The sequence below is a fragment of the Zeus faber genome (genome assembly GCF_960531495.2).
Source record: "Zeus faber genome assembly, chromosome: 6".
Taxonomy (NCBI): domain Eukaryota; kingdom Metazoa; phylum Chordata; class Actinopteri; order Zeiformes; family Zeidae; genus Zeus; species Zeus faber.
This window is the reverse complement of record NC_137201.1, coordinates 35440493-35456481: the sequence shown is the minus strand read 5'-3', so window position 1 is coordinate 35456481 and position 15989 is coordinate 35440493. Positions and strand designations below refer to the sequence as shown.

The 15989-nt window shown below is 46.1% G+C and overlaps 1 protein-coding gene across 1 annotated transcript in view; it reads left to right on the top strand.

Annotated features, from left to right (window-relative positions):
- Positions 1–293: 293 nt before the first annotated feature.
- The window catches only part of cacna2d4b (calcium channel, voltage-dependent, alpha 2/delta subunit 4b), a gene marked incomplete at both ends in the record, with an annotated part of 75681 nt that continues 59985 nt past the window's right edge, over positions 294–15989 (top strand). Inside the window, 4 exons of the mRNA XM_080002992.1 lie at positions 294–379; positions 9435–9516; positions 13870–13986; positions 14229–14288. Of these exons, the coding sequence (XP_079859118.1) occupies positions 294–379; positions 9435–9516; positions 13870–13986; positions 14229–14288 (345 nt within the window). The remainder of the gene's footprint in view (positions 380–9434; positions 9517–13869; positions 13987–14228; positions 14289–15989) is intronic.

Below are 15989 nucleotides of genomic sequence, written 5' to 3'. Positions count from 1 at the left end.
CGTTCCCAGGATCCCGGAGCAGTAAACCCTCCTCCCCCTGTTTCCTGGACGTCTCAGCTTTCTGTTCTGGAAAAGCTCCCTCACAGCGGGTGTGGCCCAGGAGGACGTCCGGGTGGAGAGCGGGGGCGGAGGCCATGCCGGCCTCCCGGCAGGTCAGCAGAGTCTTCTAGAACGTTGAGGGTTTTCCACAGGGTTCCACCGGCTGCAGCCAACATGAGGAAGTCCTTCCTCAGGCGAGCTCCACCTTCCTCCTGATCCGTGGGAACGTTTGAAGAAGCTGCTTGATCTGCGACATGGAGGCCACGCCCTTCTCTCTGCTCCTGGGACTCTGCTGCTTGGTGGCGGCTGCTCAAGCTCAAATGAAGATTCCGCCAGAAACGTGAGTATGATGTTCTCCTCGTCCTCCTCCTCCGTCCTCTTCAGACGTCTGCTCCGTCATGAGGCAGACGGTGCTCCGTCTCCACCCACTAAGTCAGTTTGGGTCCCACACTTTCATCTGGGGCTTTGCTGCCACGTTGAATTGAGGTTCTTCACCTGGTTCTGCTTCCTCCACCTCCAATGTCACTCCATCACCTCCTCCGTCACTCCATCACCTCCTCCGTCACCCCATCACCTCCTTCGTCACTCCATCACCTACTCCGTCACTCCATCACCTCCTTCCTCACTCCATCACCTCCACTTTCCTCCTTTTCTCACTTTCTAACTTTGCTTTAAACCTTTTGTTTTGGTGACAAGTCTGAGGAAGTTTCCAAATAACAACTCACAGCTGTGATGTCACTTCCTCTTTGCCTGTCACATGGTTAAACAAAATATGATTTGCCTCCTCCTCCTCTGCTCCTCCTCTCCTCCTCCTCTCCTCTTCCTCTCCTCCTCCTCCTCTCCTCCTCCTCTCCTCTTCTCCTCTTCCTCTCCTCTTCTCCTCTTCCTCTCCTCCTCCTCTCCTCCTCCTCTCCTCTTCCTCTCCTCTTCCTCTCCTCTTCCTCTCCTCCTCCTCTCCTCCTCTCCTCTCCTCCTCGTCTCCTCTTCCTCTTCCTCTCCTCATCCTCCTCCTCTTCCTCTTCCTCTCCTCATCCTCCTCCTCTCCTCTTCCTCTCCTCCTCCTCTCCTCCTCCTCCTCCTCTCCTCCTCCTCTTGACCTCTCCTCCTCCTCTCCTCTTCCTTTCATCTTCCTCTCCTCCTCCTCTCCTCTCCTCCTCCTCTCCTCCTCCTCCTCTCCTCCTCCTCTCCTCTCCTCCTCCTCTCCTCCTCCTCTCCTCCTCCTCTCATCTTCCTCTCCTCCTCCTCTCCTCTCCCTCTCCTCCTCCTCTCCTCCTCCTCTCCTCACCTCTTACTCTCCTCCTCCTCTCCTCTCACTCTCCTCCTCCTCCTCTCCTCTCCTCCTCACCTCCTCTCCCTCTCCTCCTCCTCTCCTCCTCCTCTCCTCTCCTCTTCCTCTCCTCCTCCTCCTCCCCTCCTCTCCCTCTCCTCCTCCTCTCCTCCTCCTCTCCTCTCCTCCTCCTCTCCTCCTCCTCTCCTCTTCCTCTCCTCCTCCTCTCCTCTTCCTCTCCTCTTCCTCTCCTCCTCCTCTCCTCTTCCTCTTCCTCTCCTCCTCCTCTCCTCTCCTCCTCCTCTCCTCTTCCTCTCCTCCTCCTCTCCTCTTCCTTTTCCTCTCCTCTCCTCCCCCTCTCCTCCTCCTCTCCTCTTCCTCTCCTCTTCCTCTTCCTCTCCTCTCCTCCTCCTCTCCTCTTCCTCTCCTCCTCCTCTCCTCCTCCTCCTCTCCTCCTCCTCTCCTCTCCTCTTCCTCTCCTCCTCCTCACCTCTTCCTCTCCTCCTCCTCTCCTCCTCCTCCTCTCCTCTCCTCCTCCTCTCCTCTCCCTCTCCTCCTCCTCTCCTCCTCCTCCTCTCCTCCTCCTCTCCTCTCCTCTTCCTCTCCTCCTCCTCACCTCTTCCTCTCCTCCTCCTCTCCTCCTCCTCCTCTCCTCTCCTCCTCCTCTCCTCTCCCTCTCCTCCTCCTCTCCTCCTCCTCTCATCACCTCTTACTCTCCTCCTCCTCTCCTCTCACTCTCCTCCTCCTCCTCTCCTCTCCTCCTCACCTCTCCTCCTCCTCCTCTCCTCTCCTCCTCACCTCACCTCCTCCTCCTCTCCTCCTCCTCTCCTCTCACTCTCCTCCTCCTCCTCTCCTTTCCTCCTCACCTCACCTCCTCCTCCTCTCCTCCTCCTCTCCTCCTCCTCTCCTCTTCCTCTCCTCCTCCTCCTCCCATCCTCTCCCTCTCCTCCTCCTCTCCTCCTCCTCTCCTCTCCTCTTCCTCTCCTCCTCCTCTCCTCTTACTCTCCTCTCCTCTCCGTCTCCTCCTCCTCTCCTCCTCCTCTCTGTTGTGCCTCTCACTAATTCCCAAACTCTCCCGGAGGCAGAGGGATAATCTGTTTTTCAGCCATCTCTCCGCCTGACGAGATAAACCTCTCCACCCGCATGACATCCCTCCACCCTCCATCTCTCCATCTTCCATCCTCCATCCCACACTCCTCCATCCTCCATCCCTCCAGCTGTGAAAGCCTGCGGTGGTCCAGCGTTGTGCTTCTCCTCCGCTGGGACGCTCACGTCCTGCGTCCACATGTGTTCCAGTCTGACCTCAAACGCTCAGATCGGCTTAAAACATCCAGAGCGACGCACCAAAATAGACCGAGGATTTAGAGCCGCTGCCCCCTCTGGACGCTCTGGATCCCCAGGGAGCAGCAGCGTCCACTGGGGAACAGAGTGGAGCAGAGGGTGGAGCCACTGCTACACCGTCTGCTACCAACCAGCTCCACACACTCAAGTCCTTCTACTTTTTTGAGTCAATTTAAGAAATAAAAGTACAAATACCCTGAGTCTAAGTGAAGGAGCCACACTGACATTTGTACTTCAGTAGAAATACAAGTACTTGTATATATGTGTATATATATATATATATATATATATATGCTGTATATATATATGCTGTATATGTGTGTGTGTAAATAAATATATATATTTATATACATATATATATATATGTATATATATATATATACACACATACATACATACATACATACATATATATGTATGTATATATGTATATATGCCAATGTATATATGTATGTATATATATATATATAAATGCACATATCTGTATATACATAGGCATATTCCTTCTATCTTTTCCATTTTATTTCAATTTATTTTTATTGTATTTTATTCTACATATTTTTATCTTATTCTATAAGTATTCCACTTACTGTATTACGTTTTAGGAGTCAGTTAGTCGGTCTATGAAAGGAATTTTCTACTTTTTATTTTATTTTTTATTTGTTCCTAGGACATATTGTGTGCTATCACCGGGTGCGTTGCATTACATTTCACTGCATATATGTATGGAAGTATGTATATGTATGTGACAAATAAAAAATCTTGAATCTTGAATCTTGAATCTTGAATATGTATATATATATATATATATATATATATATATACACATACATACACACATACATACATAAATATATATACATATGCATATGTATATATACATGTCCTCAAAACATTAAAACTAAAGGTCCTTGTGATATTCAGTGCTGAAATAACGCAGCGATCTGACAGTTCTGCTCTGACATGGAACCATGTTGGTGTTGGTTGTGATGCTCAGCCTCATGAGCAGCTGACTGAGGGGATTCTGTTTGGGCTTCACTTCAAGCTGCAGTGTGTGTTGAGGACTTTAAGATGCTTCCACCGTGTGATTGTTCTTTTCTCAATGTTTGTTACCAAGGATATAGATCATTGTGCCTGCATGTCTGCCTGTTTATCATTGTGCCTGCATGGCTGCCTGTTTATCATTGTGCCTGCATGGCTGCCTGTTTATCATTGTGCCTGCATGCATGGCTGCCTGTTTATCATTGTGCCTGCATGGATGCCTGTTTTTCTTTCTATCTTCATATACTTGTTCACAATGTGTCAGGCAGGGTCTCTATAGGAGGCTTGTCCATCTAGTGTGGAGCCCACACTTCACTACATACAGGGATACTGCAACCATTGTACTATCACATGTTTACTACTTATGGTATATATTATAAGGCTATTGGTACCATTATACTATCAAATATTTACTACTTATAGTATATATTATAGGGATATTGTATGATTATACTTTCAAATATTTACTACTTATAATATATATTATAGGGATATTGTACGATTATACTACAAATATTTTGGTCCAGATTCTGATGGGTTTGTGTATTTGGTGAAATGTTCTTCTAATTGTGTAAAAGCCTCTAAAGTCCTTCTCTGTTAGTGCATTCACTGCCAGTCCAAAGTTTCTGGAGGCACTGATTTGGAGCCCCAGGTCATCATAGGACAGGATGTGGTTGAGGGTGGAGCCCCAGGTCATCATAGGACAGGATGTGGTTGAGGGTGGAGCCCCAGGTCATCATAGGACAGGATGTGGTTGAGGGTGGAGCCCCAGGTCATCATAGGACAGGGTATGGTTGAGGGTGGAGCCCCAGGTCATCATAGGACAGGGTATGGTTGAGGGTGGAGCCCCAGGTCATCATAGGACAGGATGTGGTTGAGGGCGTTGTTTCCGAGGGTGAACATGTGTCTGTTTTCCTGAGATCTGGGCTTTTTCTGGGAGATCATTATTTTGGATTTTTTGAAGTTTACTGTCAGGGCCCAGTTGTGACAGTATTGCTCCGGCACATCCAGATGCTGCTCTGTGGGTGACAGCAGCACCAGGTCGTCTGCATAGAGCAACAATTTCACTTACTTGTTGTTTAGGGCGTGGCCAGGGGCTGCAGATGGTTCCAACAATGCGTCTAGCTCCTCCATGTAGACAATAAAAAGGGTGGAGATAAGCTGCATCCCTGGCTCATCCATGTAGACATTAAAAAGGGTGGAGATAAGCTGCATCCCTGGCTCCTCCATGTAGACAATAAAGAGGGTGGAGATAAGCTGCATCCCTGGCTCCTCCATGTAGACATTAAAGAGGGTGGAGATAAGCTGCATCCCCGGCTCCTCCATGTAGACATTAAAGAGGGTGGAGATAAGCTGCATCCCCGGCTCCTCCATGTAGACAATAAAGAGGGTGGAGATAAGCTGCATCCCTGGCTCCTCCATGTAGACAATAAAGAGGGTGGAGTTAAGCTGCATCCCTGGCTCCTCCATGTAGACGTTAAAGAGGGTGGAGATAAGCTGCATCCCTGGCTCATCCATGTAGACATTAAAGAGGGTGGAGATAAGCTGCATCCCTGGCTCATCCATGTAGACATTAAAGAGGGTGGAGTTAAGCTGCATCCCTGGCTCCTCCATGTAGACAATAAAGAGGGTGGAGTTAAGCTGCATCCCTGGCTCCTCCATGTAGACATTAAAGAGGGTGGAGATAAGCTGCATCCCTGGCTCATCCATGTAGACATTAAAGAGGGTGGAGTTAAGCTGCATCCCTGGCTCCTCCATTAGACATTAAAGAGGGTGGAGATAAGCTGCATCCCTGGCTCCTCCATGTAGACATTAAAGAGGGTGGAGATAAGCTGCATCACTGGCTCCTCCATTAGACATTAAAGAGGGTGGAGATAAGCTGCATCCCTGGCTCTTCCATGTAGACATTAAAGAGGGTGGAGATGAGCTGCATCCCTGGCTCCTCCATGTAGACAATAAAGAGGGTGGAGATAAGCTGCATCCCTGGCTCATCCATGTAGACATTAAAGAGGGTGGAGTTAAGCTGCATCCCTGGCTCCTCCATTAGACATTAAAGAGGGTGGAGATAAGCTGCATCCCTGGCTCCTCCATTAGACATTAAAGAGGGTGGAGATAAGCTGCATCCCTGGCTCCTCCATTAGACATTAAAGAGGGTGGAGATAAGCTGCATCCCTGGCTCCTCCATGTAGACATTAAAGAGGGTGGAGATAAGCTGCATCCCTGGCAAACCCCTTGCCCTCGAGTAATGAACTCTGTTCTTTTTTTGCCAACTTTTATTCCGCACTTATTTTTTATATAGATTAATTTGATGATGTCATAAACTTTACCCCCTATACCACTTTGGAGAATTTTATAGTATAATCCCTTTTACCAGATTGAATCAAATGCTTTCTTAAAATCAATAAAGCATGCAAAAATCATTTTTGGTGCATGTGTTGATCAATGAGGGTGTGTAGGGTGTCAACATTATCAGTCGTGCGGTGATTTGGTAGTAAGACAGTTTGTTTACTCAAGACATTGTGTTGCATAAGGAAGCCCAGCATTCGGACATTGATAATGCTGCAGAAAACCTTCCCCACGTCACTGCTCACACAGATGCCTCGGCAGTTGCTAGGGTCCAGTTTATCTCTCTATTGGGGAAATAAGCCCCCGACTCCAGATCTCAGGGAAGCAGCTTGAAGGAGCAGGTTGAAGAGTTGAAGCAGGACCTGCTGCAGCTCAGTGCTGACCTTCAGCATCTCCGTCCTGATACTGTCGGGACCGCTGGGTTTTCCTGATTTTACCTTTTTAACGTTGTCTTCTAATTATTTTATTGTCATTTGGTAATCAAGTGGCTTCTTGTTGTTCTTGATGTTGTTTAAAGATTTCTTCATTTCTCTTGTATTTGTTTCTGATTGGAGGTCAGACTGTTCAGTGATATTTCTTCATACAGATTTTTCAAAAGGTTTTTTCCAAATATAACCATTTTGTAGTAAAATGTTTATTTTCTTTGTTGTTGTTCCATCTTTCCCAGAATTGGTTTTGGTCGATGGGCTCTTCAATTTATTTTATTTTTTGATTGTAATTTTTTCTTTTTTTTTGTTTGTATTCTCTCAGGGTTCTAGCAGAATTCTGACGTAGGTCTGTGTTTTGTGGTTGATGGTGTTTTTGGTTGGACAGTTTTCTTAATTTTTTTCCTGACATGTTTACACTCTTCATCAAACCACTCTTCCTTTTTGGGCTTCACTTTTATGGTGGAACTATTTTTAGTAAGACCTGCTCTATTGGCTGATTTGTGAAAAATAGTATTGATTTGTGTTATGGTCTTATTTATTCCAGATTGATTTGTTGAAATTTGGCTGAGAGGAAGTTATTCATCATGTTGGTCAGTTGAGGAGAAGTGATGATACTTTTAAAGGTGGTGTCACCGTCAGGAGCCCATCTGAATGATGGTGTAGTTTCAACATTTTGCAGGTCTCAGGTTCTTTTTTTTGTGTGTTCCATTGTGTCCAATGGTTTTTAGATAGACATTTATCTGACAGTGGTCTGTTAGTGGTGTCTGTGGTCTGACAGTGAACGTGCTGATGGAGGAGAGCAGGGTCCATGTCAGCGATCGCATAGTCAACTACACTAGTTCAGCTGAACAGTACGTGAACCTCCCTAGAGAGTCCCCTCTGATCCTACCATTAACATGTACAGACCTAAGGAGCCACAGAGATTCACCGACTCTTTGTCTGTTTAGTTGACCACACGGTCAGGGTTGTTTCTCTGGGGAGAGGTGGGGTTGAGGTACAGTGGAGGGGTGGGGTTGAGGTACAGTGAAGGGGTGGGCTTGAGGTAGAGTGGAGGTATCTGAAGATGTGACTGTTGTCAGTAGCATCCACCATATCAGGCTCACATCTTGTTCTGGCATTCAGGTCTCCATCAGTAGAACACCACCCTGGGCCTCGTAATGGTTGATCTCTACTTGGAGATTGTCAAAAAAGTTTTCATTGCAGTAGGAGCTCCCTGGACATATGTATAAATCGTTATCACATTTGATGGTGATTTCATTGAACTGAAGGCAGATATGTGTTGCTGCTTCTTTGATGTGTTTGAATTGGCTTGACAGATCCTCTTTGTACCGTACCATAACCCCACCTGAATCTCTCCCGTGTTTGGTGTTTGTCTGCTTCTCTCTCTCTCCCTCTCTCTCTTCCTCTGTCTCTGCTCCTCCTTTTGGCCAATTCCACACACCTGAGATAAATTACCTTCATCATCCACACACAGTATTTATTCTCCAGCTGCTCAGTCACTCATTGCCAGACCGTCAACTAGCTTACCCAAGTTGTACTGCTCCTGGCCCCTTCCTAGTTCCAAGCTCTTTGTTCCAAGTACCTGGTTCCTAGTTTATGTCTCCTTGTGTTGTCTTGCCCTAACCTGTTTGTCTCCTCTCCTCGACCAAGTCTGTCCGTCCCTCTCCATCCAGCCTGGCTCCCCATCTCTCCACCCGGATCCTGGACCCCTCCTTCCTGGTCGTCATCATCCCTGCCCTGCCCTGCTCCATCCTTACCCGATCCCTCCGGCCATCTCCACCGTGTTGTCTAATAAACCTCCTTCGTCTACCCCCTGTCTGCCTCCTGTCTCTCTGTGTCATGCGTTTGGGTCCCTCCTAGCTCCGGTCATAACAAGAGAGGGCTGCTCGCCGAGAGGAAACTGGGAGTGCACCAGTCTGCACGGGCTCCAGCAGCTACCGGTGTAGATCATCCCCTATCAGGCTCCAGAAATGCTTGTAGAACTCTGGAGACAGACCATCTATTCTAGGAGCACGCCCAGATGCCAGCTGGCTCACAGCAGAGTTGAGCTCCTCCATTCCAATGGCAGCTTCCGAGGCGTCCCACTCCCCGACCTCCAGCCGAGGCAGCCCCTGAAGGAGCTCGGAGGCACACTCTCGATCACAGTCCTCCGCCCTGAATTGGGTGGTGTAGAAGGCCACCGCATGTGCCCTCATCTCCGCCGGGCTGGTGGTCACCCTGCCAGCCGGGAGACGGAGACAGGCCATCTGTCTGGACTGCTGAACAGTCTTCTCCAGGTTGAAGAAATAGGAGTTTGGGGCGTCCATATCCCTGATGCCGAGGTAGCGAGGCCTGACCATGGCACCCTTCTCCTGCAGCCTCCCACCCGCAGGGACGATGAGGCTTCCCTCAATGTCTCTGATCTCCTGCTCTAGGGTGTTTATGGCCTCCTTAACCCTGCTGGTGAAGTGAGCACAGTGCCGTTGGCAGAAGACACGGATTTGTGCTTTGCCTTCCTCCCACCACTGACTCAAGGAGCTGAAGGCCCCCTTCCTGCTCCTCAAGGTGTTACAGAATAATTAAAAACTACTTTCAAAAGTGTTTGTGGTGTGGGGAGGTGCTGTGCTCTGTCCAGGATGATTCCCTCATAATTAACCTGTTATTTTTCTGTGATAGCTGAAATCTCTCTCGCTCTATCTTTCTCTCTCTCTCTCGAAGGAGGTAAACTGTACAAAGGAGGAAGTCTGGGCGACAAAGGGAGCAGTCCTTGTAGTGAGCAGCGTCCTCAAACATGTTGAATAAATCAACAGATCCCTGCGTACCGAGTTATCTCTGAACATGTTTATACTCTTACTATTCATTACTGACCTGTGATTTTCCTGTGCTTTGTCTCTATTTTTGTTGTTTTTTGGTTCCTTCGTAATCAAGTTTCTGCTGTTGTGATATGACTTACCGTAAAATAAAGGAACCTTAAAACTCTCTCTCTCTCTCAGGGTGCAGCAGTGGGCTTCAGTTTTGTCTGTTCAGCTTCGTGACGTCACAACTAAATATTCCGGCGCGCTGCTGCTGCAGAAGGTAAAGGGTTAAAGAGGATTTATTATTCTCCTTTTAATCACTCTAATATAGGTCTCTGGGGTCCCTCAAATGGGGTTTTGAAGTTTTTGTTGCTGAAAACACCACTGAGATGATGCATTCTAACCATTGTAACATGCCTCTAATCCATCCTGTCCCAGGATGCTCTGTTTAGTGGGAGGAGCCCCCCCCCCCCCTGAGTCCTAGTCTTAGTCTGTAAACTTTCACTGATTGCACCTCATCATTCCACCAAAATGTGTTTCTAAACTAATTTCAGATGATAAATGATCAATCCAGTTTGTGGATCTTCATCATATTACATATACAGTGTCATATTACATTTGTGCTGGTCTTCTTAGCGCCGTTCGGTATTCTCTTATTTCTCCAGCTGTGGTTGGAGTTACTCAGATGGGGGCGGTTGTAATACTACTGACGTCCAACGTGACGTAGGACTGAGACACAAATGTGAACGGATCACAACAAACTGACTGTGTAGTTTTATTACTCAGTGTGTGTTAGTAGTTTTATTAAACAGTGTGTTAGAAGTTTTATTCCAAAGTGTGTTGGTAGTTTTATTTCTCAGTGTGTGTTGGTAGTTTTATTACACAGTGTGTGTTAATAGTTTTATTCCACAGTGTGTGTTGGTAGTTTTATTACTCAGTGAGTGTTGGTAGTTTTATTACACAGTGTGTGTTGGTAGTTTTATTACTCAGTGTGTGTTGGTAGTTTTATAACTCAGTGTGTGTTGGTAGTTTTATAACTCAGTGTGTGTTGGTAGTTTTTTTACACAGTGTGTGTTGGTAGTTTTTTTACACAGTGTGTGTTGGTAGTTTTATTACTCAGTGTGTGTTTACATTTACATTACATTTACATTTAGTCATTGATCATTTTATCCAAAGCGACTTACAATTGTTCAAACAGCGAGCATAGCATTTGGTCGATCCGAGCAGAAGTGTCTTTTCACGTCCATCCTCTAGATTCTTGAGTCCAGAAGGTTCTGAGGACGTAGTAGTAAAATGTTCTTACGCTTTTCGGCACAAAGTCTTCTCCACCGACATTTTCACCTTTTGTGGTTCTTTCATTTTGTGTTTTAACCAGTGTTGCTATGTTTACATCATCAACCCAAAAGGCTCTGACGTGTTTGATTTGATTCACAGCTCTGTGTGACGCTCCTATCGCAATGACAATTAAAATACCCTTCATCATGTCGTGCTGCTGCCATGTCCTGGCAGAGAGACAGACAGGTTAAGGGTCTGTGTCTTAGCAGAGAGACGGACAGGTTTTGTCTTGAGGTGGGCGTGGTTCTTACAATAAGGCAGGTGTGGTTCCTACAGTAAGGTTGACGTTGTTCCTACACTTAAGTAGGTGTAGTTCCCACAGTAAGATGGGCGCGGTTCCTACAATAAGGTGGGCGTGGTGGGTGTGTTTCCTACAGTAAGATGGGCGTGGTTCCTACAGTAAGATGGGCGTGGTTCCTACAGTAAGATGGGCGTGGTTCCTACAGTAAGGTGGAGTTGCCAGTTGGAGGGCGATGGGGGCGCAGGTGGTAGAGTAGGTCATGCAGTAATCAGGGGGTTCCTGGTTCGATCCCCCCTTCCTCCTGGCAGCACGTGGAAGTGTCCTTGAGCAAGACACTGAACCCTAAAGTGCTCTGGATGAGCTGGTGGCTCCTTGCACGGTTGTCGCTGCCATCGACGTATGAATGGGTGTGAATGGGTGAATGTGAGGCGTGTATTGTAAAGCGCTCTGAGTGGTTGCAAAACTGGAAAAGCGCTGTATAAGATGCAGTCCATTTACCATTTACAGTAAGGTGGGCGTGTCTCATACCATAAAGTGGGCGTGGCTCCTACCATAAAGTGGGCATGGTTCCTGCCATAAGGTGGGCGTGGTTCCTACAGTAAGGCGGGCATGGTTCCTACAGTAAGGCGGGCGTGGTTCCTTCGCGATGGAAGCTTACCGATCTTGTTCCTGATCCAGTTCAGGAACCAACGACTCACGATTGTTCTTCACAAGTCGCCACGAATCTTTCACAAGTCTCTACCTGCAACTGCTGTGTCTGATGACACAGACAGACAGACAGACAGATGGGGGGAAAAGGATGTTCATTCTGAGCCAGTGGATGCAGTGTGTGTGTGTGTGTGTGTGTGTGTGTGTGTGTGTGTGTGTGTGTGTGTGTGTGTGTATATTTATGTGTGTGTAGTTCTGGTGTATAAGTCAGAGTTGTATGGTGAAGCACCGCAGACGCCCGACACACAGACAACCTGAGAAGCTGCAGAGCAACACCCACGCACGACGAGGTGCATGAACCAGTCTAACCCGATTCCAGAGAGCAGGAAGTGGTCCTGCAGCCCGCCCACCCCCATGCACAGGCAAAAGACACACCCACAGGTTCAAAACCCGCGCGCAGATTTAATACCTTTGGACCTACCCATGGTCCGCGCAGAGGCGAGCCCGCCATACCGCGACCGGTGAGATGCCCGGCCACGAGGCCTGGTGTGTGCTGGTGGTGGGTGCGGTATAAACTGTGGACGTGGTGCAGCTGAGCAGGTCCTGGTATTTAAGGTGGTGCATCTTGGATTCATTGGGATTAGTGAAGGATTTAGATTCTAAATAAACAGAAACACTGCCAGGAGCTAATCTGCCCTGATACCTGCCTGATACCTACCTGTCTGTCTATCTGTTGGTCCGTCTGTCTGTCTGCCTGTATGTCTGTCTCTCTACCTGTCTGTCTGTCTGCCTGCCTCACTCTCTGTCTGTCTGTCTCAAATGTAATTATTCTATCTGCTTAATTTGCATGACAGACAGTAAATCAAGCAAAAAGTTCTTACACATTTAAATAATGAGAAATAAGTGAACAAATAAATACAATAAATACACTAAACTGATGAGATGATCAGCTAAACAAATAAATCATTATTATTATTATTATTATTATTATTATTATTATTATTAATATTATTATTATTATTGCTATAATTAGGGTTCCACAGGGCTGGAACCCTATTGATATTGCTTGGATTTTTATTATTATTATTCTCCTTGGCACTTTTCGGGCTAAATGTGTCTAGAACAGGACAACCCCTGCAGCTACCGACACAGTTGAGATGTCGTTAGGACAGGAACGTCTCAGACATCTCGTGGTTCAAGTTTGATCCAAATCGATCCACATATGGAGCAGGAATTATGACAAACCGATGAAATTCAACTGGAAGTAGCAGAACGTTGGTGCTTCACCCACACACCAAGGTTGTAAAACTTGCAGTCGGGTGGTGCAGCGAGATGAGTTTGTGGAGTAAATCGCTTTGTGACATCATCATCCAATTCATTATAAATGTGCAGGTTGTGGCTACGAACGTCCAATCACATCGAGCGAACTACGTAGTGTAGACTCCATCACTATGTAGTGGTTACACACTGTCTGTCTGTCTGTCTGTCTGTCTGTGTGTGTGTGTGTGTGTGTGTGTGTGTTATCTTACCTGCTAGACATGGGCGGGCTTTTTGTTTGATATTTTATCCCTTCTGCTCTTTTTGTAAATAAAGACATTTTGTTCGTTGTGTTCCTCCTTACTTCAAGGAAGTCATAAGATACAAACTGAAGGAGTCCATGATGCGTTTCAGGGAATCAGAACGTATCAGAAAACTAGGACCAGGAAAATTCTAAATAACCACAGAAAGTCATCACCGCGTCGTTACGTCGTTGTCATGGCACCGAACGACCACAGTCACAGAGAGCAGCTCTACTTCCACAGACAACACCATGAGTTCGAACAACGACAAGTTCAGCTTCACAGGCAAACATGGACTGTTGTTTTAGAGACAGGAGGGTTGCGCTGTGTAGACAGCGTAGTGGTTGCTCTGCGAGACAAGCAACCAGGAGACCACAGACTGGGGGGAGCGCATGCTGCGTTCAAGTAAACTCTGAAAACCGTGCCGCATAGCAGAGAACTCGGGAAAGTGTAAAACACACCCAAGACGAGTAAGCTAGACCCTGTGTATTTCTGCTTGCAGCTATATTTATTATTATTATTATTATTATTATTATTATTATTATTATTATAAACATTATTATACATTATAATTATTACATCGTTTTATTATAAAATATTATTATTATTATTATCAGTAGTAGTAGTAGTAGTAGTAGTATTACTTTAATAAACAGTATTATTATAAATTATAATTATTACATTGTTTTATTATAAAATATTATTATTATTATTATTATTGTTATTATTATATATTTTTTATTTTTATTAATAAACGTTATTATTATACATTATTATTATGAGATATTATTATAATTTGTATATATTATTATTATTAAATATAAATATGTTTGTGTGTTCCTGCTTGTAGAAGCTGCGCGATGTGGAGTCCATTGTGCAGATCGTGGAGCTGGACGGCGCAGACCTGGTCAAAGACTATTCAGACCAGATCGAGAGGATGCTGGGCAGCAAGATGAAGTCTGTCAAGGTGGACCCCTGACTGGACCCCTGACTGGACCCCAGACTGAACCCTAGACTGGACCCCAGACTGGACCCCAGACAGGACCACATACTGGACCACAGACTAGACCCCTGACTGGACCTCAGACTGGACCACAAACTGGACCCCAGACTGGACCCCAGACTGGACCACAAACTGGACCCCAGTTTGACAGCCAGACAGAATCCCAAATCTTAATCTTCATCTGTTTTTACTTTGTGTGTTTTCAGAGATTAGCTGAATCAGCAGAAGACGCTGATCTGTACCATGAGTTCAACGCCTCCCTGCAGGTCAGTGCCACACAGGAATAGAACTCCAACCCTGCAGTGTTAGTGCCTTGCTCTAGGGAATTGAACCCCAAACCCTGCAGTGCTAGTGCCTTGCTCTAGAGCAGGGGTGCCCAATAGTAGTGTGGGTAGATTGCGTGCCAATAAAATATTTTTTTAGACATTGGCCTTTCATCTATCCTCCGATTGGCATTTGCCACTTGATTGACGAACAGGGCGGCCAGTCTAATGTTGCTTAAAACGTTGTTCATTGGGTTACAATCACAACGACTTAGATCTCCTCTCTTCTAACACACGGGTCACCACGTAGAAAACATGTGAGCTACTGCAAAATTTAAGCGAGCTGAGTGACCTAGTTAGCCTTCTGATTTACAGTATATCTACTAAAGAAGGGATATAAAAAATGAGTGGGGGAGCCAGACCAAGTAAGAAACCAAAAGCTTACCACTTCCATGCGGAATGGGAGGAGGACTTTTTTTTCACAATGTCATACTCGAAGTGCGATCTGTCAATCTACCGTTGCTATTCCGAAAAAGGAAAATGTGGAAAGGCACTTTCGAACTGTTCACAAAAAATACATTGATTTCCCTCCGAAGAGCGAGCTGAAAAAGAGAAAGGTGACTGAACTAAAATCGCAGTTAATGGACAGCAGTAATTCTTTACACAGCTGAATCCAAAAGCAAAGGCAGCCACCGAAACATCGTTCCGGGTGAGTCACGCCATCATTAAGCGTAAGAAGTCCTTCCAAGATGAAGAGATGGTAAAAGAGACCTTCGTTGAGGCAGCTGACTCGTTGTTTGGGGACTTTAAAAATAAACCGGAAATATGATCTTCAATCAAAGCTCTTCAGCTATCAAGAAGTACAGTTACATGGCGCTGTGAAGTAATGGGCGATGATTTGACACAGCAGCTTTGGAAGGACAATGTGAAGTGTGAGTATTTCTCATTGCAAGTAGACGAGTCTACGGACATAAGTGATACAGCACAATTATGCATTTTTAACAGATATAACTGCAAAAGAGGAGCTGTTAACAATACTGCCCATGAAAGAACACACGCAGGGGGGGACATTTTAATGTATTTCAAAAACGTTATCGACAAAACCCAGCTGCCAGTGTGTCAATTGATGTCACCACGGACGGTGCGCCTGCAATGGTGGGCCACTTGAATGGATTTATTACCGAGTGCAGGGAGGGCGATGCTTTCCCCGACTTCCTTAACTACCACCGCATATTACACCAACAAGCATTATGTGCAAAAATGCTAAACATGAAAGAGATAATGGATGTGGCAACGAAAATCGCCTGTTTTATTCAGCGAGATCTCTTCAAAGACGGCTGTTCAGTGTACATCTGGAGAAGGCTGACTGCAACAACTCCGACCTCTTGCTACACACTAACATGAGAGCGATTTCGAGAGCTCTCTCCGGAGATAAAGGAGTTTCTCCTTGTCAGTAAAAATGCAGAATACAAGCAACTTAATGACGATCAGCGGCTGCTAGACTTGGCATTTTTAACCGATCTGACCAACATGTTGAATGAGCTTCATTTAGAGCTGCAAGGAAAAGACAAAACCGTGGACAGCATGATCAGGTCAGTTAATGCCTTCAAACGAAAAATGCAACTTCTGTCCTCAAAGCTGCAGCGCCATGATTTGGGAAACTTTTAAAAACTGGCATCAGAGCTGGAGACTCAAGGGAAGGTG